At 41.4% G+C, this 25,580-nt stretch overlaps 1 protein-coding gene across 2 annotated transcripts in view; it reads right to left on the bottom strand.

Moving 5' to 3' along the window:
- Positions 1–25,392, bottom strand: part of PLA2G7 (phospholipase A2 group VII) — a 39,281-nt gene extending 13,889 nt beyond the window's left edge. Inside the window, exons 1-4 of one of the 2 annotated variants that reach the window (XM_053284067.1) lie at positions 24,867–25,392; positions 12,032–12,143; positions 10,009–10,159; positions 3,825–3,918 (exon numbers count right to left, since the gene is read on the bottom strand). In XM_053284067.1, the coding sequence (XP_053140042.1) occupies positions 3,825–3,918; positions 10,009–10,159; positions 12,032–12,121 (335 nt within the window). In that variant the 5' untranslated portion in view covers positions 12,122–12,143; positions 24,867–25,392. The other variant, XM_053284068.1, reaches the window with a different exon arrangement.
- Between the last annotated feature and the right edge of the window lie 188 nt (positions 25,393–25,580).

Here is a 25,580-nt window from a genome sequence, read left to right as displayed (position 1 = left end):
GTGCTTAATGAAGTCAAATGATAATGAAAGACTGAGGGGATGAGGAGAGGCGCAGCTACATAGAGTGGTTGGGAGCAGGGTGGGTTCCCACCACAACAGGAGTCAAGATGCTTAGAAAGTTCCCAACATGGTCTCTGCACATGCGTGAAGTCCAGAAGTGTAAAATACAGAGACCATGTCAAAGAGCACAAGGAACCCTGGGGCTAAAGTGTGTTCTAATCAATTCTTATAAATATAAAAGATAAACTGACTTTAAGATTTACTGTGTATTATTGATGCTGTTTTGTCAAAGCCTATGGCTAGTACGTCAAAGTTTTATTATTACTGCCAAGAAAGGTAGAGGACTAACAAAGGGAGAGAAAAAGAATTCAGGTGAATGAGTGGTTACTATTATGGTGTCAAGGAGACAATTTCAGGTTCTGGGACCACAGTCTAAGCTTTCTCAAAGAAAGAAATCTGGAAGAAGATGGACTGAGAAAATTGTGTTTGGCAGAAGACTAATGGGGGACATGATAGCAATCTATCTGAATACTTGAAGGGCTGTCAGAAGAGGGCAAAGGCTTAGTTCTCTGATGCCCTAGAAGGCAGGATAACATCTAATTGTTATTAGATGTTATCTAGGATAGCATCTAATTGGCTTAAGTTACAGGAGGATGGGTTTCAGTTGAACATTAGGAGAAACCTTTTAATGGTAAGAGCAGGTTGACAATGGAACTAATTAACTGGGGGACAGGTGCGCTCTTGCTGGAGGTCTTCAGTCAGAGACTGGGCAGCCATCTGTTGGGATGCTCTAGCTCTGGATTTCTTGCATCGAGTATGAGGTTGAACTGGATGGCCTAGAAGACCCCTCCAACGCTATACTACTTTATATTTTTCATCTAGATAGGACTACATCTTTACATATAGATTTATTCCTAATCTTTTGATATCCTTAGGATATGATTGAGCTCAATTAGCCCTTAGCAAATTTTGGAATGTGAGTTACAAAAAGATCAGAGTCTGGCCTCTAGTCATATTAGTTCAGGGAGAGTTATGAGTATTCGTATGCCCGCCAGATAGCTCAATAGTCACTGATCTTTTAATTCCAAAGCATAGGAGAGCATTTTCAATGGCCTGTTTTAGCAGGAGAGTGGGTACTGAAACATTTCATTTATTGAACCAACTTGCCCTGTGGCTCAGGATCAATTAAAACAGTGGGTCACATTCTTTTATACTGCCCAAATTATTGTGATATTTGCTCTACTTTTATTGCTCCATTTTATTGAGATTGCCAGGCAGATCTGATAAATTTTGTCTCCCTTTTCTCTTCACAGATTAGAATTCATCAATGACAGCTAGTGTTGCTGGATTTTGTATTGCAGCTTGTAGGGATAGGCATGAATTAATGCAGGTTCTTAATTAGATTTTAATCCTAAGGCTATTAATAATTTATGTTGCTTATACGGCTCATTCACCACCACCCCATGCACACCTTTTCTTTCCTGACTATTTTGGTGGTGTTGGCTGTTTGCTATCTGTGTTTATGGTTGGCAAGGACCATAATAAAGTTTGAAGACTGCCCAAGTCCATTCACTGAGGGAAAGGCAAGGTTTGCAAAGCCTTCCGCCCTGCCCCCCCCCCCATGATAGGTTGTGTGAATGGCCACATAGACTACAGAATTTCAGGGCAATCCTGATCAAACCCCAGCAATTTGACCATGAGTGCCCTGAAATTCTGTGTTCTAACAGTCACCTCTGCAGGGCTCAATGATCCTAGTTAACTCTTGAACCAGAATCACCATGGTTGTGTGAACACAGCCATAATTGCTATTATACAAACAGAATTATAACTGTTATTTAACAGACTAAAATAATTGCTAGTTTACACAAACAGAACTAAGAATAAGGAAGTCCTAGGTCTACATCCAATATTCTAGGTATTTAACTACAGTAAAAACATGGAAATTGCAAGTTAAGGTGCCCACCTTCCATGCCACAGACTTTGTACTGACTGTACAGTCTTGTATATTATGCTGCTTTAGAAATAAGGCTCTATGCATTCACAACTTCACATGAGTAGACTGCACCCTTACTGCAGGTACACTCATATCCTAACTAGCAAGTAGACCCCACAACCTTATTCCTGAGAAAACCGTACATCCTCGGCTATAATAAATTTCAGCTTCACTCATAAAGAGCCCATACTTACTCATGGATAACCATGAGAGTCCACTCATGAGAAAGGCAGATTGTCTACTCATGAGTACTCATGAGGATTTCACTGGTGATTACTCTCTCACCAGTAGAAGACAATTTTCACTCACTAGTAGAACACAAATGAGTAGACTTACAGGTGAGTAGAACGTACTCAGGTCCTTACTCAGAAGGAAACCCTGAATCTTTTCTCAAGAGCAGACCTCATAAATGAGGTCTGCTCACATGTTTCAGGGTCAACCCATGAGTAAGGCTGATGTCTATTCATAAGGATGTGATGTCTACAACTACAGATATTTATCTGTAATTTTTTCAAAAAATGTTATCAAAGCAATTTATATCAATAAATACATAAATATATACTTAAGATGTTTTCCTGTCCTTAAATGGCTCACAATAGAAAGCAAGGAAGGCACACACGCATGCACCAGAAAGTCACTGGAGACAGCTGCTCTCCACTTGCAAAATATAAGAGAGCCACCAAGAAGTGCCTCTTTGCTCAGTTTTATTTATTTATTAGATTTATAAACCACCTTAAATGAAGCAGTTAATAGAGGATACCAACAAGAAACATTGAGGAGCTACCCATGAGTAAGTTCAGGTCTTTTTGCAAGAAAGGAGGCAAGGTTCTCACGAATAAGGGCATGGGGTCTACTCCCAAGTAAGTTGAGTGTAAGGTTTCAAGTCCTGCCACAGTACATAGCATTTGGGTAAAGATCTGTGTCTTGCAGGGATGATTTGGCAGAGAACCACCAGATGTACCTGTAGGAAGTTAATGTGGCTGGACTGGAGACCTCTTGAATTTCTGGCTGAACATTTACTATATAGATGGCATTTTCAGGAAGCACTGTGTCTTGAAGAGATGCATCAGGCAGACATTTATCAGGGGAATCTCTAGGGAAACTGCATTTGTTGAGAGTATACCTGAATGCATCCCTCCCCAGCCTAATCTCAAGCTCAAAAACCAAGACAAAGTGTGGGTTCATTTCTAAAGCAGCATAGTATATTTTTTCTTCATTTTAATTCCAACATAAGATATGTTATCTGATGGCAACAATGTGTAGCAAACATGTGAGCCCCTCTTTTTAGGAGCTGATATTTAAATCGCTACATCTATGCCATTTTTCAAAGTATCTGAACTTAATTTGAAAGGGCAGTATCTCTTGTCACATAGTTGATGTCTGCACATGATCAGGCAGATTAGGCAAATAGTTTTGATTTTATCACCAATAGAATATCCAGGGCTAATAATGATAGGATACTGAAACAACTCCTTATCTTAACTATACTGGCACGACTGTGTAGTGGTAATAATAATAATAATAATAATAATTAGTATTTGTATCATTTTTATTTTTCAAATCAGATTACCGTCAGTAAATAATAAACTCTTATATTGTACCTTTGAATTTTGTAAATATGTTTACAAAACACACTGTATCTGTATTCCAGAAATTAGCATTGCTACTACTTTTCATTCCCATCAGTAATGTTTATTAAACAGGTAACACTACATGCTGAACCATTCTTAAATACTGTTAGTTAGATGAACAAAATTTTATCCTGGTATATTACATGGTTTGAATGCAATCACATATCAGGGATGAACCTGGCTCTTTTTGGCTTTATTACCTGAAAGCTCCAAGTCCATGGGAAAACACAATTAAGGGATATTTTTCTTCTGGCTTGAATGCAGCATTCCATTTTGCAGGACATTTTACTGAGCCTAGGTAGAACAGAATATCTGTTTGTGCTTTTAGGGATTTGGGAATCCTGAATTTGACAGTCTCCTATAAATAGTACCACACTCCTGGAACAACATTTCTTTACTCATTCACATTCAAACTTTTGGCAGCCCAGTTTTTAGGCAATCCAAGCAGAGCCACCATGAGCTGAGCTGGTAATGTGACTGCCATTTGCACTGAACTGAACCCAGTTTGGGGCATTTTATGACCACCAGTGCTTCATGAGTTTCTGTGAATGAAAGAACCAAAACAATGTCATCTCAGCATGTTATAGACATAATCCATACAGAAGACTCAGCTTGAGTTGAGGCAGAACAGCTGAACTCAGCACAAGATAATTGACACAGACAGCTACATAACAAATATGAGTAATAAAAATGAACAACACACACATTAAAAAGTTATGTGGATGAGTTCTTAGATCCCAATGTCTGGATTCTTCCACACACATAAAATAGTATATTTATCCTTAAAGATAATACCTTGTCCAGCTTTGAGAATTTTGAGGGGGGAGGGGTGCTTGGCATGTGTTTCTCTGGGCACATGGTTATGATCCAAACTTGCCCTGGATGGGCCCAGCATAGACATTCTTTGCTTTTATTTACTACCAAGAATCAAGTTTTACCATTGTGTTTATCAAAACAAACATGAACGATAGAGTGAAAACATTTGCTAGCAATATAAGGGCAAGACTGAATCCTACACAGGGCAGGTTCACAAGAACCCACCCAGCCCCTGTGCCAGGTATCTACTTCCTTTCCAGGTTCTGATATGCCAAGATTGGTGGGTTCAGATGCCACAACCAATCTTGGCATAGCCTGCCCTACTTCCATCAGGGAATTTGCTATCTTGTAACGTACTTCAAATCTCAGTTACAGAAGTTGAGGTTCCTGATGGAAGAAGCACAGAAGGTCCTTCTAAAAATGTAGTGCCCATATATTATTACTTATTTTTCCATGTAAACCACTTTGAGAACTTTTGCTGAAAAGCGGTATATTAGTAGTAGTAGTAGTAGCAGTAGTAGTAGTAGGATGAGGGGGAGGGGTGGTAGTGCCCAGAACTGGACACAGGAAGACTGCATCACTTGTTTCAGAAACTGCATCATACAGCTGACTCTGGTTCAGTTTGTAGTCCACTAAGACACCTCGATCCTTTTTGTATGTACTGCTGCCAAAGCAGGTCTCCCCTATCCTAAACTTTTGACCAAATCTCCCAATATTTTTATTTCATCTATAAAAAACCAACATGGAATGATTCCTATTTGCTCAGGAGTCGGGGTAGCTTATGCCTTTCTCTTCACACAGTTATTTAAAATCTAAATTCCTGCCCTGCTCATAACTGGTCCATTTATCAAAATTTATGTGTGTGTGCCCTGACTGAAAGTTTTGCTAGCGGTAATATCAAAACACAAAGTAGGATGGTGATTGTGTAACTCCCTTCGTCTCTAGATTTTTCAGGCAAAACTTACTCTTTCATCTTCCACTGTGGTTTAAGATTTGCTGATTTTCTGCTTTACAACAGCCCCAGAAGATTTTATGCAAGACTGATTTCATAAGATGTGAACAGATTTTCATGCCCCACATGCTTTGAGCCCTATTTCCTCTCATTTGAGGCATACTATTCCTTGCTGCCTGAAAGCATTAATGTGTAGTTTCTGTTTTGTATTTTTACAGATACAACATTCTAGAAGAAAGGAAGAGAGCAGCTTAAGGCCACTATTATGTATAAATAATACACTTTCTTTATTGTAATCAGAGATTACATAGGCTTTGTATTGGATCCTCTTCACCAAAATCAATTTCACTAACAGTACTAATTAAAGTTGTACTGATATCTACCACAAGCATATTTTTTTCAAGTGACTTCACAGAAAATAAATTTACCTGAAAGTTGGAAATTTAAACATCAAGTCAGGAGCAAGGATATGCTTCTAACTAAAGGGTCTTCTGCGTGTCATGGCATCCTATCTGCCAGCAGTTAGCTGAGTTCTACCTCTAAAGCCTAAAATCAGCCTTGCAATGGACTGATTCAGAAGCAGAGAGCTGGTCTCTGATTTATGAGGAAAGCTTGGGAGTCTTTTGATATTCCGTGAGGGAGATTGTTGGACTTCTGAGCTAACTCATTCTCAGACTCTTCTCCAGCAAAAACATCTGCCTGAAGTCTCGACTTGAGGGAGCAGCCGTATTGAAAACAACGGTTTTAAGGTCTACCACACCCTTTCTTTTAGTTTAGTTTATCTTCTCCTGGGTCTCTTGAAATCTCTGGTTATTCTTTTTATTATATTTTGAACTCCTTTTATCTTAATATTAGCTTTTCATGGCTCCTTGTTGTTGTTTTTTTACTTTTATTTGCCTTCAGATTTTTCATCGGCATTTAACTTTGTAATACTCATTGGGTGCCTGCCTAAGATTTATGAATCCTGGCTGGATATACTGCTTGTGTCTGCTCTATAATTGGATGACAAGAAGCTTTTGTTGTGGATTTGGCATGAAGATTAAGACCTATTGGATTTAATTGCTGTTTTATAAAGAAAGATACTGCTATTCTTCTTCCTTTGTGGATTATTATTATTTTCCTCCATTTTCATTTATGTAACCTATTAAGAACAACTGGATGTACGTGGCAAGCCCTTGCCTGTTGGATTAATCGCTGTTCCTTTCTTCTTTCCTGTCTTTTTGGATTATTCCTCACCTTAGATGTTTGGAATGGGAAACTGTTTTTAAAGTGTATGTAATTTTTAATAAATATTATCTGAATTACTTGAACATTATTTGAATGTCCAGACTCTATTGGTAAAGTAGGACCTTGGATTCTCTCGGACAAACATTGGCTGTTGCTGTTATCTGTGACCTTGGACAGCTTTGTTAGAGACAGTCTCTGTGGTTTCTGTTTCAACATAAATAATTCGTGTTTTTGTGCTCCAGCTCCAATATCAACTTTTGGTTTGCCACAAGATGGAGCCAAAGACTTCAAATTGAATACCATTGTTGAACAAGGGACCTTTTGGGAAAGTATTTAATTTTATTTGTAACCTGCAACTGTTATACTTATCTTATTTTAACTTAACATCTGAGGACTATCAGATAGATTGAAATACTTCTACTTTTTTCGCTTTTATATATTTTACACATTTTGCATACTTAATTATATATTTATAGTCATATATACTAATGCTTTTAGTTTCTAGTTGCTATATATCTTTGATTATGCATTTCTGATTATTGTTGTATTTTTGCCTGGGTGCCTTTATTGAATAATTATTGACTAATAGCAATTTGAAGAGGTGTATTGATATTGGTTCTTTTTAAAGGTATTTCCATGCTCCTTATTCATTAAGTTGGTTATATGGTTATATAGAAGGTATTGGCAATGTAAAGATGGGTTTTTTTTTTAGTATTATTCTAAGGCTCTAGTCTTTGCTTATTGTTACTGTAAGGTGCTGAATCTTAGACTGGATTCCCGATATTAATTGTGTGGTTTATTTGCATTAGTTTAGGGAGTTGTTGTGTACACCTTTTTACATAGCAAGAGGGTTTGTTTGTTTTTAAACTTTCCTATTTTAGATTCCTAATAATTTTAAGTGCATTTTTTCTGTATTATATAGGGAATTCAATTACTATATACACCTTTCTAGATTTACTCTTTTTTGTTGTTTATGAAGAAATATTTTAGCATGAAATCCATAAGGAAAATGAGCAGAAAAAGACCAGGGAAAATCGAACAAGAATCTTCAACAGATATCAGTCCAGAAACAATGCCATCTCAAATAGATTCACAAGCCTTTTTTAGATTTCAACTTTCCTTATGGAATTTCATAACTTCTCTATTCAAATTGAGGATCTCAGATGAAAAAATCTGGCGATGAATTGACGAGTTTTCATGGCAACTTTGGCACTTTTCAAGCCAAAGTTACCTCAAGGTTCGAGTCAGTATCTCAGCAGCTTATACAACATGATCAACTAGGATCTCAGGTCTCTCAGGTTCAACAAGAAATTGCCCAGGAGAAAACATCTCAAATACTGGAAATCAGATGTTTAGAAAATCAGATTGAGATAGTGGAGTCCAAGGCACATGTGTGCAATCTTAAGATTAGAGGGCTGACTGAGGAATTTGGTCACATTGATAAATACTGCGAATCCAGGAGAGAAAATTAAAACCACAATTCATTCTTTCTAAAACCGCAAACAAGAAGGACCAGTCCAAATTATCAAAAGCTTTTTCCGCATCTGGGAAAATCATTGCTGACTTTGTCTTATATTATATATTGCATTCAGAACAAATTTCATATTGTCTCTCATTGGATCAAAGCCAATATGGAAGAGTCTGGTCTTTCTAAAGGTTTACACAATTTTCTATGGGTTACCAAAAAGAGAAAAGACTCAGAAATTCAATTACATACTGTTAGAAACAGTCTCTTACATTGTTGGGATAAATATCAGAACAGAATAAGTCCAATGGTCTCTCCCTTGACATCAATTTCAAATGCATATTTTTATGAAGAACATTGATATGGAAAATTTGGATTATGGGCAGAAAAATCTTGTATTTTGCAAAATTTATTAGTTGATAGAGTGAAATTAAAACCTATTCAAATGCTTATAAAGGAGTTTTTTCAAAAACCTCCCTGGTTTCAGTATATTCAAATGGGTTCAATTGTTCAACATGGATTACATCAACAAGGAGGGAAACTTAGGGATCTGACTGATTTTGAAAAATTAATTCAAAAAAATCTTGATCATTTGCTTGGTACGGTCTATCAGTTGTTATTGAAATATGATACTGAAACAGAACAAGTGAAGGTGTGTATGGTTAGATGGATGTAGAATATAAATAAAACAATTGATTTCAGTGATTGGGAATATCAATGGAAGAAAAATATTAAATTTACCCTCAATAATAATTTGAGAGAGAACTGGTATAAAATGTTTTTTCAGTGGTATGTGACTCCTATGACTATACATAAAATTGATGCCAGTTTTCCAAAAGAATGCTGGAAATGTAACCATCACATAGGGACGTTTTATCATATGTGGTGGACATGCGACACTGCCCAATCATTTTGGAAACAAATACATTGTAAAATGGAGCAAATTTTATGTATCAAATTTCCTTTTTTACTAGAATTTTTTCTTTTAAGTATGACAAAATCTCATATTCCTGTGAAGTATACTGAATTGTCTTTATATATGCTCACGGCAGCTAGGATTCTTTATGTTGCCAATTGGCGTTCCTCTACAATCCCCTCCTTAGCTGATTGGTTTATTAAATAATGGGACTATGCTTCTGTTTCTAAAGTTTTGGTTTATGTGAATAATTCTCCATCAGAGTCCTTTTTATTATCTTGGGAACCTTTCATAAAATATCATGTTCAACAAGGTCACTTTCTGTTTCCGAGATCTGGTTTTGATCTGTGATTTATGATTTCATGATTGTTCTGATCTAGTCCAGTTGGTGGAAAATGTCTTTTTTGTTATTCTTTTCTGTTTCTATTTACTTTATTCTGATAATTGATTTCTGGCATGAAACTCTGTATGCTTTGATTTCAAGAGATGGATTTTATTTCTTCTTTGTAATACTAAAAACTTTTAATAATAATAAAAAATAACTGAGACTGAGTATATAAATAAACCATCCAATCAGTATGTCCACGAATCAGGGTTTGTGCACAGACTCAGTGCTGCCAGGGTGGGTGGGAGCAGCAAGCAGGATCTTTAAAAAGGGAGGAGAGCAGATCCTTGCCTGCTCTCCATCACCCCATGCAGCTTCCTGCTGCGCCAGCTCAAGAACCCATGCACAGCCCAAGAACCCATGCACAGCGCTGGCACACGCTTGGCATCTGTGATTGCATGGACACATTTGCGTGGGCAGCATGGTCTGCACATGTGCAGACGCCATGTGCATGCTGGCACTATGCACGAGTTGCTGAGGGGAGCACAGTTGCAGCAAGAAGCTGCATGGGGCGGCGAACTTGCTCTCCTCCTTTTTAAAGATCCTGCTCGCCGCTCCCTACCTGGTGCCACCAAGCTGTGCATGAATTTGGTTTGTGCACATGCCTACCATCCGAAACTTACCAACATAGTATGCAAATATTAACTCTCCCAATGTCCGATATATATTAAGGAAATCAGATAGTCCATGATAATATTCCTTTTTGGGAATCCATATTGTTTCTTCACTACTTGTGTCATTCTGAGAAGGGTAAAACAGCCGCAAAAAACTTCCCTACAAACAAATAAAATGATTAGTTATTAAAAGCTGCTTTTTAAATGGGTAAAGAAAAGCAGTGCATGAATAAGGCTGGCAAGTTATAAAGACTCTACTTTAATCCTAATCATTTCTTAAATTATCTCGGTCTAGTTAAAATGTTTGTGGTGAATACATGTGTCTTGAGAGACTTTTAAAAGGTTGTCAGGGATGGGGAGGCTCTTTTTTCATAAGGGAGCACATTCCAGAGTCTTGGGGCAGCAAAGGAGAAGGCCCATCCCTGAGTAGCCACCAGACAAGCTGCAGGCAACAGAGGAACCTCTCTAGATAATAACAATGGGCAATAGTGCTCATAGTGAAGAAGTTATCTTAAATTCCCTGGGCCTAAGCTCTTTAGGGCTTTATAGGCTACTAGCTAGCCAAGGCGCAGAGCATCTGCGCCTCTAGTTCCTTTTTTCTCCCCCCTCCCTCCCAGCCTTTCCCCCTCCCTTTAGTCTCTCCTGCCGTTCTCGGTCCCCCTCCCTCATTCTCGGCCCCCCCTCATTCTCAGCCCCTCCTTCTCACCCCCTCCCCCCTCTTCCCTCCTCTCAGCTCCCCCCACCATTCTCAGCCCACTTTGGGGCTCTCTGCGCAGGTGCAAAGAGGACTGAAATGGGCCGAGTATGGCCCAACCAGTCATTCAGGTGGCAGGTGGGCCCAAAGAAGGAGGTTTCACTGCCCTCTCCCATGCCTGCTTGACCGTCCTCCTTGCAAGTAGGCAGGTTGGAGGTGATGTGCACTCTCCTGCCTGCTTCCAGTGGAGGCCGCAGGTTGGAGGTGGCGCTTGCTACCGCTGGACCTCCCCATCCCCTGGGTGCTGCTTACTCTCCCCACTGCCCACCCACCGTTTTGTCTCTTCAGATGGCTGCCTGGCCAGCCACTGCCCGCTGCTTCCTCTCCCCTGCCAGCTGCCCACCCATCCATTCACATTTTTTCTGGCTGCCCACCACTTTTTCTACCCCACCAACTGCTGCTTTTTCTCCTCCCCCGCCCCCAGCTGCCGCTTTCTCTCCCTCTCCACCTGCCTGCCCATTCGCCTTTTATTCCCCACCACTGCTGTCATATTCCTCTCCTCCTCCTAACAGCTCGCTCATGAACTCTTGCGAGAGCTGCTACGCATGGGATTAGCCATGGGTATGCCTTAGAAAATTATACAGATAGATAGATAGATAGCACCTAGAATTAAACAGTTTAATTCTGATCATCCAAGATATACAATTCTTCAGTTCCCAGAAGTGTTACATGACAAGGAAACCCCAAAGGAATGGAATGCATGCTTTGGGAATCTTCAACCATAACGCTGAAAACTAGCTGTTGCACCTCGTACTGACACATAGGCCCAAACAGTGCTAGAACTAAAACATTCATTTTCTCTGCCTCTCTGACATATTCTTTGGATATTTAGCCTACATCTCAGACTAGGAGGACTCAAATCAGTTCAACCCCCTCTTGATTTAGGGGCTGCAGCGTAGAGGATTTTTTTCTGGTTTTGTTTTGCTTTAAATGCCATCATTGATATGCTTTCCTTTCTTATCCTTTGCCTTCCTGTTCTTTCTTTATACTTATAAAATATTAAATTTGGTGTATGGTTACTGGAATGTATTTTTGTTTGTAACCACAAGGTGGGACAATATACAATTCCATATACTGTATACAAAAAGATAAATAAGGAAATTGCAGCATCTAATTACTGCAAACTTCAATCACCTCTAAAACATGTTCTGACTACGGGCCAGTTCTACTAGGCCCCTGAATGCAGATACTTAATAAACGTTATAGTGAAAATTATAGTACTGGACTGGTGACATCTCATAATACATGTCCCTTGAATACCTTTATCTGACAACATACCTGAGTACTATCACCAGTCATGAGGTCTGTACATCCAACAGAATAAGGACCTTTCCCTTCAGGGATTCTATGAGTCATGCTCCCCATCATCCTGGTGCTTTAACAAGTAAATCTGGAAAGCAAGATAATCTTGTAGTGAACTACAGTAAACTGGTACTTTTCTGAGGGAACATGATACAGCAACCTTAAGCAAGCTAAGTAGATCTGGATATGGTCAGTGCCTGGATGGGAGACAGCCCAGAAAGTCTATGTATGCTGCCTTGAATTCAATGGAAGAAAGGCAGGATACAGTGGCTGGCATCGAGTACAATGTACCACAAGTGTTACTGAAGTGTCCGCACTGCTGCTCTTGTGTGAATACTTAAAAATGCACAATTGTAGTTGTGTGACTATACTTCATTATTTCCAATTGAAAGGATGGATGCCAATATAAAAACATGGATAATTCTGAAAAGCGCATTCTGTATTTAGCTGAATCACTTTCTCCAGAACAGTATAACAATGTCTTGAAACTGAAAAGTTTCAGTTTGAGGTAGTCACATAATATCTATATATTTAAAAGCCTTAGGACATATGTGGCACACCTCGCGAGAGTTAAGAGAGTTGTCTAAAGGAAAGAGAATCCATGGAGTAGGGTTGAGCGGTGCTTGGAGGGGCAGCTGCTGCCGAAGAGGAAGGGTCGAGGAAGACGAGGAGGCAGCAGCAAAGAAAGAACAGGAGACATTGAGCAGGCATCCGTTGCCCTGCTGAGACTCCTCGCAAGGACGGACGATCCAGGGTGGAAGAACTCACTGAGGGCCATCCGTGCAGGCCAGAAAGGAAGCCCCAGCTCGGCCATTCTCCTCATGAAGAGCCTTGGCAGGCCAACAGAGGCTAGCCTGAGGTGTGCTCTCCTGCCCCAATCGACCGACCTCCTCGTGAGGAGACTCAGCATGGCGACATGATGGAGGCCGGTGGTAGAACTTTATCTAGGCTGCTGCGATGCTGCTCTAGCTGAGTGAGGGGGAGACTGCCCGAGGATAAGTGAGCAATAAAGTCCTAGAGAGAATATGTGCTGTGTGGGATAAGCTAGTATATATTTATTACATGGTTTCTAATATTCCATGTCTTTGTTACACTGGGAACCAGTTTTGGGAAGACAATTCATTGTAGTCTCATGGCTTTGTTACCAGACAGCTGACCCTCCATCTTGAATTTCAGCTTTAAATCTGAGCAAGACTGTTGTAGAGAAAGATGCTTGGTGCCAGAAGGGAAGCAGGCCTCTGTTTGGACTAGGGGTGTGTAAGCCGAACTGACCAGGCCTGGGCTCGTCCAAACTGGGCCTCGTCCAGCCATTGAGCTGACCAAGCTGGCTCAGGGGACATACTTGTTAGGGGGCCTTTACAAGTAAAGGGGGATTCCCTCGACTAAGAAAGGGGGCCAGCAAAAGAGGAATATTTACCTTTGGTTGCACAGAGGCCCGGAATGGGCTGCAGCCAATCTAGCCTGTCATTTAGGAGGTTGGTGGGAAGGGGGTGTAGGAGGAACCCGCGTCGCTGCCTCTGATGTCACTGCCATTGTTCCCTCCAGCGAGAAACTAAAGGTAAATGTAAGGGGAATCCTAGCTGGATTCCCCTTTACAAGTATATCCCCGAAGCTGGCCTGCGAGCTGGTTCTTTGAACCGGGGGCAGTGCAGTTCGAACTTGGACCACCCACACCAAGGTGGCTCAATGTCGAACCCAGCTTGATGTGAGCCAGCTTGCACATCCCTAATTTGGACCAGAACAGCAGAGTCGTGGAACCTAAGCTGGTACACACAGCCTGGAGAGGCACTACACCCACCCTGAACCCTTGAATGATTCAAGGAGGGCGGTCCTGTTCAAAATCAGATCACCTGAACCAGGACGGCTCAATGTCGAACCTGGCTTGATGTGAGCTGGCTCGTATATCCCTAATTTGAACCAGATCAGCAGTCACAGAACCTGAGCTAGTACATGCAGTCTGGAGAGGCTGCACCCACCCTGAACCCTTGAAATCTTAATAAAGCTGAATTTCCATATGGAGCAAACAGGGATCTTAGACAAAAGACAAGACCTGAGAAACAGTAATCCTACCCTAAAATGCAATCAAGGTAAGCTATAAAAGAATTTAGATTTGGCATATTAGTGCCTCCCTTTGGTATGGGTGATCCACCTGAAATGCAACACTTCCTCCCATGGATTTCCCTCTGCCTCCACAACAGAGATTCCTAATTATCTCCTCAGATTCTTGCCCATCTTCACAGCTCCTGCTAGAGACCCTGGAAGGAAAAACCTATAAATAGGCTCAGCTTTCAGACACATGCATGTGGCTTTCTTACAGGGGAATGTAGTGGTATGGTCTGCCCTCTACTGCTCTGAAGCCTTACCCAGCTAGCTACATGCTCACTTTGCTATTCAACCCCCTATATCCCTCTCAAGCTGAATCACTGGGCTGCTGAGTTCCAATTTTGAGCTGAAATCACTGTCCTGTGGGCTTTTTGCAGGGAGCCCTACATAAGACTGCTTACGAAAAAACAACAACAGCAGACTACCACATGGTACTGAGACTACTAGACAGTGCAAACCAGCACATATTTAGATGATGAACCCTGGCCTAGGGCAAGTTCCTTCAACTTTTCTGTCTGCATGAAGCGAAAGGAGGAAATTTTTTAGCAGTGTTATTTGGGAGAGCTTGAAGGCTGAATAATGGCAATGTCACAGCCTAATCTTTTCTATCAGTTTCCCTGGATGGCAGGAAATTATTAATTACATGGACTGAGATCGCATAACAAGTGAAATAAAGTTGTTGAAAGACCAACAAATATTAAAAATGCAGTATGCAAGCTTGCTTGCTAAGGGTTTTTTTCCCTGTTGGACAAACATGGCCACCTAAGAAGTTTAATGCAAATTAAGCAGCAAAGTAGGGAGCATTCAGATCCACACCTCATTAGGTAGACTTTGAGGTACAAAGGTCAGCAACTTGCTCTGCCTGATGTGCATATTTCCTTGCAAAAATCCCATTGTGTTAGAAGTAGTAGCAGCTTGTGCCCACGAGGGGGCTGCCGATCCCTCCATGCCTACATCCAGCAGCAGCTCTTGCTCTCGCAATCTGCCTACTTCTTGCAATACTGCTCCATGTAGAAAGAGAAGGGGCTTGTTTGCTACACGGTCAAGCTGGAGGAGCGGGGGGGGGGGAGATATGCAGAGGAAAACTCATGGAGGGAAAAGAGGCGGCAAGGAGGGCAGTATGATAGTGGAGGAAACACGGAGTACTGGCACAAAGGGCGGAATTGCTATGAAGCAGTCATTGAACCACCTTTCTCTAGGAGCCACAGTTAAATTTCTAAGGTTAAGTCTGGGGTTTATCTCCTGAGTGAACTGTTTTTCTCTGAAGTCACGGTTAAATTTCTAGGTGCCACGGTTACCTGGTGCCCAGGCTTTGCCAAGCTCTACAAAGGGTTTCTGGGGAGAGGACCAGAGACGCTCACTGTGAGCCTAAAGCCCCCACAAATCCTGAGTGGATCTTGCAGAAAGCAAGGACAGAAAAAAAGGAGGCTTAGCCATACTCTTGAAATGACCCAGCTAGTGGTGAAGTGCTCTATTGGATAGCTTTGTACTCCAGGAAGATTGTCTCCTGGGAAAACCTAGTGGGATGGGTTTGCTTTACCATGGACAGTGAGGAAAACGAACAAATGGATCCTAGAACAAATCAATCCAGAATTTTCACTTGAGGCACAAATGACCAGGCTCAAACTATCATACTTCAGACACATTTTGCGAAGACCCAGCTCCCTTGAGAAGTTCATAATGCTTGGGAAAGTTGAAGGAAAGAGAAGAAGAGGACGACCAGCAACAAGGTGGGTGGGATCGATTACAAAAGCAATGAATGCACCACTGAGAGACCTTAAAGGCCAAGTTGAAGACAGATCATCCTGGAGAGAATCGATCTATGTGGTCGCTAAGAGTCAACACCGACTTGACAACACTTAATCAATCAATCAATCAATCAATGGTGTACTACTACTACTACTACTACTTATATACTGCTTTTCAACAAAAGTTCTCAAAGTGATTTGCATAGAAATATAAATAAGATGGTTCCCTCTTACAGATGAGTTCACAATCTAAAAAGAAATATAAGGCAGACACCAACAACCACCACTGGAAGGATGCTGTGCTGGGACTCGATAGGGACAATTGCTCTCCCCCTGCTAAATATAAAGAGAATCACCACTATAAAATGGTGTGCCTTCACTTGTAGCAGTGACACTGCCTGCTCAATTGCAGTGTGCCTCCTTATTACCCTTCCAAAATGGATGGGATTCGTATATCCAATTAATTAATTTAATTTAATGACAATCTAACATCTGCACCCAATTTACGGGCAGCAAAGTTGCTCTTAATAATTTCTTTTCTTATTGGAGAAAAGAAATTACAAACAAGAACTCTGTGAAATAAAATTTAAAAAACACCAGTTGGTATTCATCACCATGTGCTCAGTGTCATCAAGAGGCAAGCAGACCAAGGTTCTCCAAGTAAGCAGGGAAAGTTATTTATCAAATATACTCTTTGTCCCTTCCAAAGAATTCTTCCAGGACAATACTCTAAAATACCTGCCATTCAATTAAAGAAATAATTGCATTATGTTTGTAGCTCCCCACAAAAGCTCTGATATATCTTCAGTGCTTCAAACACAAACACACACACACACACACACACACACAGCCCTCTGTTACTTCTAATTAAGGACCGGATGTGAAGACCAGGATCACTGGCAAGAACTAATCACCACAACTATTTATTTTTAAAGGAAGATACAGAGAGGTCATTCAAACGACCTCACGTGGCCACTGGGGAGGTCTGCGGGGACAGGAGCTTGCCTGCTTTCCCTGGCAGAGGAGTGGCAGCTTCTTTTCCTTCACCACACCATGTGCCCAAACAACCAGCGTTGTGGCACAGGCAAAAGCTGGGAGAAGGAGGACTACCTCCTCCTGCATCCCAGATTGCCCCGCAGCAGGAATGTGGCAACTGTTCACATTAGAGCAGCAGCTGCACTCAGCGTGGCCGCTTCTTCCCCAGCTCCCTGCTGAAAATGGCAGTGGGCCAGGGGGAAGCCTATTTACCTAGGGGCGACTGTGATTATGCACACCATCGCCTACTGTGGTGGTAAACCCTAGGTTAAAAAACAGAGCTACTACATTTTGGAGCAGCCGGGAGCGGAGAGTGCCTGGAGTTCCAGGCGGCACTAAAAACAAAATTTCAATTGCCGAACACAGGAGAATCCCGGTATCTGTGAGGTTCTGTTCTCCACTGCAACTGCGGATAACGGAACCGCAGATAATGAGGCATTGAGACTGACTGAATGCCTTGGTACTCAGGCATTGAGACTGAGTATCCACAGTTCCCCACCCCGCAAGGAACCTAACCCCCACTGAGTCTCATTCTAACGGGGTTAGGTTACTAGAGGGTGGGGGAGGCCAAAATAGTGCAAAAAATGGTTAAAAAAACACAAAGTGCTGTACAGTGCTCTGTAAGTCCTCAAATGTTCAGTGGTGCCCCCCAAAAGGCCCAATTCTTCCATTATTTGGCAAATATCATGGTTTTTTAATTTTTTGCTTTTAAAATGAGCCACAAAATGGCTTCTGTGCTCAAAATGGCAGCCGGAAATGACCGTGGAGGTCATTTCCAGCCACCCTGATACACGGTATTAAACCTCCCCCCACCCCAATTTATTTCCACGTATGCTGAGGTTGAGTGTCAATTACTGGATGCTGGATCCACGAATGGCAAGGTTCTCCTGTGCTTTTAATAAACTACAGTTATTTATTTATGTATTGCTCTCTCACTCTGTCTACACACACACACACACACACACACACACACACACACATCCCACTTTTCATTAAAATAATTTCAAAGTGGTAATGAATGGGGTGGGGTGCATTATGATGTCAGGACCAAAAGAGAATGTAATGGTTATTATAGTTCTCTAGAAATATGAACTCAATTTCTGTTACCTAGAATTAAGATGTTTTGACAAAGGATAGGTCACCTTATTCACGGAACCAAACAACCCACACCCCATTTCAAGTACAGAAAGCATTGCTCATGTCTGATTACTAGGACACTATTACAAGTAATAACAACTAGAGAAATTGTTTAAGATGGGTACTAAACACTGCAGGACTACTGCTTAAAAGGGGCTGCAGGAAAAATTTTAAAAATATGGTTATGTATTTTTAATAGGGAGAAATGCTGTGGCTTATGTTCAGTTTGGTTCATCATTTCTGTCAATGGTAGAATTTCTGTAGTTATCACAGCAATGTAATTCAAAGGCAGACCTAATTATACTTAATTATAGCTGTTTAATTATTATTATTAAATAATTTTAAACAATTCATTATAACTTATTTTTGAAACACTCTTTAAGTGTTCCTTCTGTAGGATAATTATCTACTTATTTAAGAGAGCTAGTATAGTACAGTGGCTGAGTGTGAGCTGGGAAGTCTCCACTTCCAGTCTCACCCCTACCACAAACCATTAGTGGTCCTTGGGCAAGCCACTGTTCTCTCAGACCACCACTGGCAATATAGGGATAACAATGACCTGCGGTCTACTTGCTTACAAAGTATCCATAAAATATCAGCACTAACAATTCCTATCTTGCCAGCAGCAGATTTAGGCATAATTCATCTTAAGATGAATCTGCGCCGCAAGACACAAAATAAATTGGGTAGTTAACAGAATAATTCTGTCTAATGTGATATGCAATTAACATAACTATAAAGCATATTGTAAATTAATCCACAATATAAATTCAGTGTTGGACTCTTGAAACTTTCAACCCCAGATATTTTGGCTGGGATCCAAAGCAGCATTCCAACTACCCTGTACATATGAGATCTGTTTAACTAACCCCAATTTCAGACCAACCCCTTCCCACATCCCACACAAGCTGCTCCTGAAGAGATAAGGACTCTCTGGAGTAATTATCTATATGTGTTGAGACAATTTGTCAGAAGAGGAAAAACAACCCTTCCTCATATATGTAGAGGTGTTATGCACATGTGCGCATTGCCTTATTTTAATTCCATCCTTTCAATTTAAGTATACTAATTCAATTTAATACCACTTTTTGTTGTGGACAATTCTGTTTTTAAGAAGAAAGTAATTCAGACTGTTGTGTGTGTTTTTTTAAGGTTAGTATGCTAGTCTATGGAGTGCCTCGCATCAAACATTAGAAGCATGGGAATAGGAATTATCATGATCTGTTCAAAACTGATCACTGCTGCCCACACCTTTTCCTGGTGACTAAACTGTAGTTACCCAAATCCTCAATGAAGCATGAGAAAACCTTTGATATGAGTATGTGTGTATTTTTAAACCAAGAGGGGCATTAAAGCATGTGTTTAAATGCAGGGATCCATAAATGTAGGCTTAGCTCAGCAACCAGCCGTTATTCGTATCACCACCAATCCCCTTTACCTATCAGATCCTTTTCTTGCACTCAGGCAGAGAAGCAGGTCTTCTATCATTTGCATTGGGATATGGACTTGGTAAGAAACAGTGGGAGCCCTCTCCTACTGCTCAGAGAGGATTCCTGCTGTTTCTTAACTTCTCAAAAATGGCCGTGGAAACTGGACTTCTGGGAAGGAGATCTGTGTGGTCCGGGATGTTCTGCTCGCCAGAGGGCTAGCAACAGCAGAGGCAGCGCGTGGTTTCTTTTAACAGTGCCACTCTTCACAAACCACAAAATGATTCACGGTTTAACTGTTGAGATAACTCTTGCCAATTAGCAATCTCAGCAAACTTTTAAACAATCTAGTCTAACTGCTCTGTCTTCCCAATTGCTGCCTGCAGAGTCTCACAGTTTGTTTCCAAAAATCACACTCAACTATGTGATGCTGTTAATGCTATCAAAATGTGACATAATTTCCAAAGCAGAAGTTAGGGAAGTTACTATTCTATGCATTTTAAATGTGCACCACTGAAACGCTTTTACTGTGGACGTTAGGTAAAATACTTTCAGATCAAGCAGAAACTCCCCCCACCTCCAATCTAAAGAGTGGGTAGGGTTTTTTTGGTTTCCCAAATGGGGGGTTGTTTTTAAAATCAGTGCTGACCATACATGGTTAAATACATGATAATCTGACAACAGTTTAATTATTTAATTTATTAAATAATATTTACATCCCAACCCTGAATGGACTCCAGACTTGCATTAGGCTACCATACTTACACATGACGTTATACACTTTTAACGTCAGGAACAGATAAGCCCTTAAGGAGTCTAGAATAGTCTCTCAATATTTAAAAAGAAATCCTTTCTGCACTAAAACGATAGCAATGTTTGTGTAATTAGTAGATACAGAAAATGGCAACAAGCAGAACAGTTAAATTATTTTTAGTTGAAAGGCTGCCATGCTTCACACATTTGCTGTTGAGCACTGTGGTAGAAGAAGCAAGAGAAAAACAATGAACAGGAAATCAAGGATCAAAGCTTTTTGGTTTGATCAACACAACTTCCTTCTTAGGTATTCAAAAGCTTGGTACATTTTGCATCATTTGGTCTGGTTTTGATCTTAATCTGAAATGGAGGAAGGAAGACTGTGTTATGCTAGCTTTTACTTTATCTGAGGTGACTTTTTTGTTTTGATCAGCACACAGCTCTATCGGCGTTTCATTGCTACCATTACAGATTAGTTTGAAAGAGTGGTGTGCACTCTAAAGCCATATAAGAGCCTCTCCTGACATTATATGACACAGCCTCTCAGAACTCACTCGATAGCTAACTGCAGCTAATTCCAGTTCTTTGATTAACCCAGCTGTAGGATACTTGCATTTCCAAGCACATTTGACTCATTCATGTGTTACATTTTCAAGTGTAAGCTTTTTAAAAAATGTACGAAGTAGCTCATCCTTAGCTTGGCAAGCTTTTAAGGTATTTGTGGAATGTTCAAAAGGCACATATGTAGCCTTTTAAATGGGAATTATACAGACCACACTGTGAGAAATAGTAAAACAATGATGTACAACACAGTCTTATGAACATTTACTTGGAAGAAGGTCCCATGAAAGGTAGTATGCTGTTGAGTCGGTGTTGACTCCTGGCGACCACAGAGCCCTGTGGTTGTCTTTAGTAGAATAGAGGAGGAGTTTATGTTTAATACTCCCTAATAAATCTGTTTAGGATTGCAGCCTTAATGACTTAATGACAGCAACCTAATATTTGTGAGTAGTGTAAGGTTTGGCACTGTGTGATCTTTCATTCACTAGTTTGCAAATAAACAAGGACTCTAGAAGCTCAATACTAAAATTTTGGAGAGGTGATCAGTGAAGCAATCTGAACATGAAATGGTTATCACTGGGAGCCTAGAGTCATTGTTAGTTGTCATCAATTTGAAAAGCGGCAAATAAAAGTAAATTTGCTTGTTGGCAGCTAATCCCAGATCCTGATTTTGACAATTGTATACAGTGTACTATTTAACAATGCAAGTTAATAGAGAGGTAGACATGCAGCATGATTCTATGTATGATTACCCAGAAGTAAATCCAACTGAGTTCAATAGGGCTTACTCCCTAGAAAGAGTGTATAGCAGAGGTTTTCAGACTTGGACCCCTTGATGTTGTTGGACTGCAACTCCCATCATTCCTAGCCACAATGGCCTTTGGCCATTCTTCTAAGGATGATGGGAGTTGATGCAGAAAGGTTATGCGAATGCATACTGGCAACTGCAATCCTATACACCAGGGTTTCTCAAACTTGAGCCCCCAGCAACATAACTTGGCAGATGTCTTGCGGCAAAGAAGAACCATAGGCTTATATATCTGGAAACTGCCTCTTCACAGCACTCACAGAATGCTTGTTACTGGGAAAGTAAAATTCTCCCCAAAATTAGTGCAGCCCACATTCCCATGAAAGATGTATAACTCCTTACCAGTGTTCTCTCTAATTTCCCCCCCATCTGCGTGCAGAATAAGTTTTGTTCTGGGCAGCAGTATCAAGGCAGTGTGTGTGCATGTGCATTCAGGATGGGGCCTTCCTGATTTAACTTGAGCATGATCTACAATTAACTGAGTGGACATTAAGGCATGTGTGCACACATATTTTAAAGAGGGAACACTGCTCCTAACAGTGATGAAGATAAACTGGAAGCAGTTCAAGAGATCTGTCTTCATTCCAGACAGGCCATTTTGCCCTGGCCTAGGATTTCCATCCTCTGTCACTATACTCCTTATTCCAAAGAGCCTTGTATCTCTTTATTGGTATTGTCCTCTTTCACCTTTGTATAATATATTTTACTTGGATTATAAACCATCTGGGAACATGCAATACACTGTTGATGTAGCCAGTACACAGACAATTTAAATCAAATTTTACAACAAAAGGGTAAGATATTTACATTTTCACAAATATGGTACATGCAGAAATTATGCATTGTGAACCTTGGGACAAAGGAATAATGCAAGCAAAAAACCGCTATGACATGAGGCATCACCACTTAACTCCCTATGCAAAGTTCTTCAGCTGGTGAGTTGTGACTAACATTGAGCTGTCTCCCAACTAAAGACTGGTCGTATACGTAGCAGCACCACTGCCACTTTCTATTTTTTATGAAGAGGAAGAAAGCAAAAATGACAGGGAGAAATTGACACATACAGGTGAAACTGGGAAAATTAGAATATCGTGCAAAAGTCCATTAATTTCAGTAATGCAAATTAAAAGGTGAAACTGATATATGAGACAGACGCATTACATGCAAAGCGAGATAAGTCAAGCCTTAATTTGTTATAATTGTGATGATCCTGGCATACAGCTCATGAAAACCCCAAATCCACAATCCCAGAAAATTAGAATATTACATGGAACCAAGAAGACAAGGATTGTAGAATAGAACTTATCGGACCTCTGAAAAGTATACAGTGTACTGTGCTTGACTGGCCAGCAAACTCGCCTGACCTGACCCCATAGAGAATCTATGGGGCATTGCCAAGAGAAGGATGAGAGACATGAGACCAAACAATGCAGAAGAGCTGAAGGCCGCTAATGAAGCATCCTGGTCTTCCATAACACCTCATCAGTGCCACAGGCTGATAGCATCCATGCCACGCCGCATTGAGGCAGTAATTGCTGCAAAAGGGGCCCAAACCAAGTACTGAATACATATGCATGCTTATACAATTGAAAATTGATTTTGTATTGCAGGTTGGGATTAAAGGTGGGTCTGATGATTGAAAAGTTTAGAGACTAATGCACTATGCTGATCTTAAACCCAAAGGTTGCAATCCTATGAGTACTTGACTCCAGTGAGATCTACTTCTGATTAAATATGTGCAAGATTAGCTGTAAAGTTCGTGTCTTACTGGAGTGTTCTGGAAGGAAGTACTAACATCATCAAACCTTTAACTTAAACTCAAGTTAAAATTTTGTGATTTGATGTAATTGTTTTATTTGTAATTCATCTTGTTAGTCTTTTCTCAGAGGAAACGTGGAATATAAATAATTTAACCTATTTCCTGCTCTTGATAAGCCACCTAATGGCACAGCAGGGAAATGACCGGCCTAGTGAGCAAGAGCTTGCTGGTTCGAATCCTCACTGGTATGTTTCCCAGACTATGGGAAACACCTATATCGGGCCGCAGAGATACAGGAAGGTGCTGAAAGGCATTATCTCACAGTGTGTGGGAGGAGGCAATGGTAAACCCCTCCTGTATTCTACCAAGGAAAACCACATGGCTCTGTGGTCACCAGGAGTAGACACCGACTCAAACTGCTCTTGATAACAAGCACATTCTTAATACAAAGGAAGTGAATGTACACCGAGAAGCAGGCTTTTTGACACGAGAGGCATCTATTTGAGCATTTGAGTGCTGAGGAGAATAATACAAATGTTAATTTGTATTTACTGAAGATACACTATTTTTCAAATAACTCAGTATATCATACATACATACAGATCAGAGATTGGTTTGTCTGGTATAAAATAGTGCAAATGTATTCAGTATTTGTCACAGATACCTGTAAATATAAATATTTGTCCCCCTGCTCCTTTTGTGTGTAAAAAACCCCCCACAACTTTTAATGAAGTCAATATATCATATCAGTAAAAAGCAGTCATGTCTTTGTTTCGGTAGAATCAGAAGTCCTCTGTGCGTGTTTTGGTTCTGAAATAAATACATGTCCATGTGACCATCTTCTCACATTTTCACACTTTTACCAAATGCATCTTCACACCCATGACAGTAAAAAACTAACGTGGAAATAACCACATTAGCTCAAACTGAGCAAAAAAAAAAATTCCTAACACAAGGCAACATTTAAACCTTTACACATTTTAATCCTGAAAAGTTTGCAGGGGGAAGAGCAGATGGACCACATCCCTAGTGCTGCTGCCACCCAGTAGTTTCCTGGCAGGCTCTCTGTGTTTTTAAAGAGCTGTACAACAAAACAAAACAAAAACCACGAGGTCCAGATTTGTCTAGCCTGGAAATAAATTGAGTGGGAGGCTACACCTCTTTCTGCCTGTAACGGAGCTGTTCAGGGTCCAAGGCCCCTTTAGAAAGGGAAAAGGTGGCAATCCTACTAGCTTAGGCACTGGAAGGAAAGAGGAATCTCCAGGGAGAGTAGAGCCATGTTCTAAGGCGGTATACAATCCTATTTCAATCCCGCGCCAGACAAAGGAAGACAGTTTTCGCCCTGAAGGCAAAGAAGAGGAGAAAAACCAGACCTGGCGCGGTTAGTGGTGGGTCTCTCTCCACAAACAGGGTCCCCGTTTGAAATCCGCCCCTCACCCTCTGACGGAGGCGCCGTCTCTCCCTCCGCCATGGCGCCTACCTGGTCTGCTCTTCGCCCCGGGAGCGACTCCCGCTTTCCTGGAGAGCAGCTCCGGGCACGGGAAGGCTCCTTCGGGCCTCGGGGCGGTGTGTACAGGCAGGCGGAGTGGGCAGAGGGAGCCGCGGTGTGATGGTGGCCGCAGCGGCTTCCTCCAGGCAGGGACCGGAGGGAGGGGCTGAACGCGGCCTCCCTTCAGCTGCGGCGGCCTTTGCGCCCTCTCGCCCGGAGGCTGACTGGAAAGCGTGGAAAACGTGAGAGCGCCCTAGCTCACGGGGCTGTGTCTGACATCTGCCTGCCCTGCGTGCCGCTTCTTGGTGGCGGGGAGGGGGGGGGGTTTCCTCCCGCCCAAGTGCTGCGCAAGGGTAGGGAAACCGTGTGTATGTGAGCCGGCTGCTCCCACTTTCTCAGGCCAGCTGGTTTGCCCCACGTACAGATTTGCAAAAGGTTGCAAGGAAGCACCTCGAAGTCTGTGACCCGAAGAATGGTCACAAGGCTGGGTCCCCTGATGTCACGCGGTGGGCAGCGTTTGAAAGACAAAAAGGGCACAGGCCGAGCAGAGCCCAGCATGAAAGCAAAGTCCCAGAGAGATGAAGACTTGGACTACTGGAAACACCGGGGGCGGGGAGAGGAGAACATTCTTCTTATTCTTCGAGGGTTTGATGCTACGCAGGGAAGTTGGAGAATTGAGGCGCGGTGGGGGGCCTCATCTATCTA

This window comes from Hemicordylus capensis, chromosome 1 (assembly GCF_027244095.1).
Source record: "Hemicordylus capensis ecotype Gifberg chromosome 1, rHemCap1.1.pri, whole genome shotgun sequence".
Lineage (NCBI taxonomy): Eukaryota > Metazoa > Chordata > Lepidosauria > Squamata > Cordylidae > Hemicordylus > Hemicordylus capensis.
This window is presented reverse-complemented; position numbering and strand designations above follow the sequence as displayed.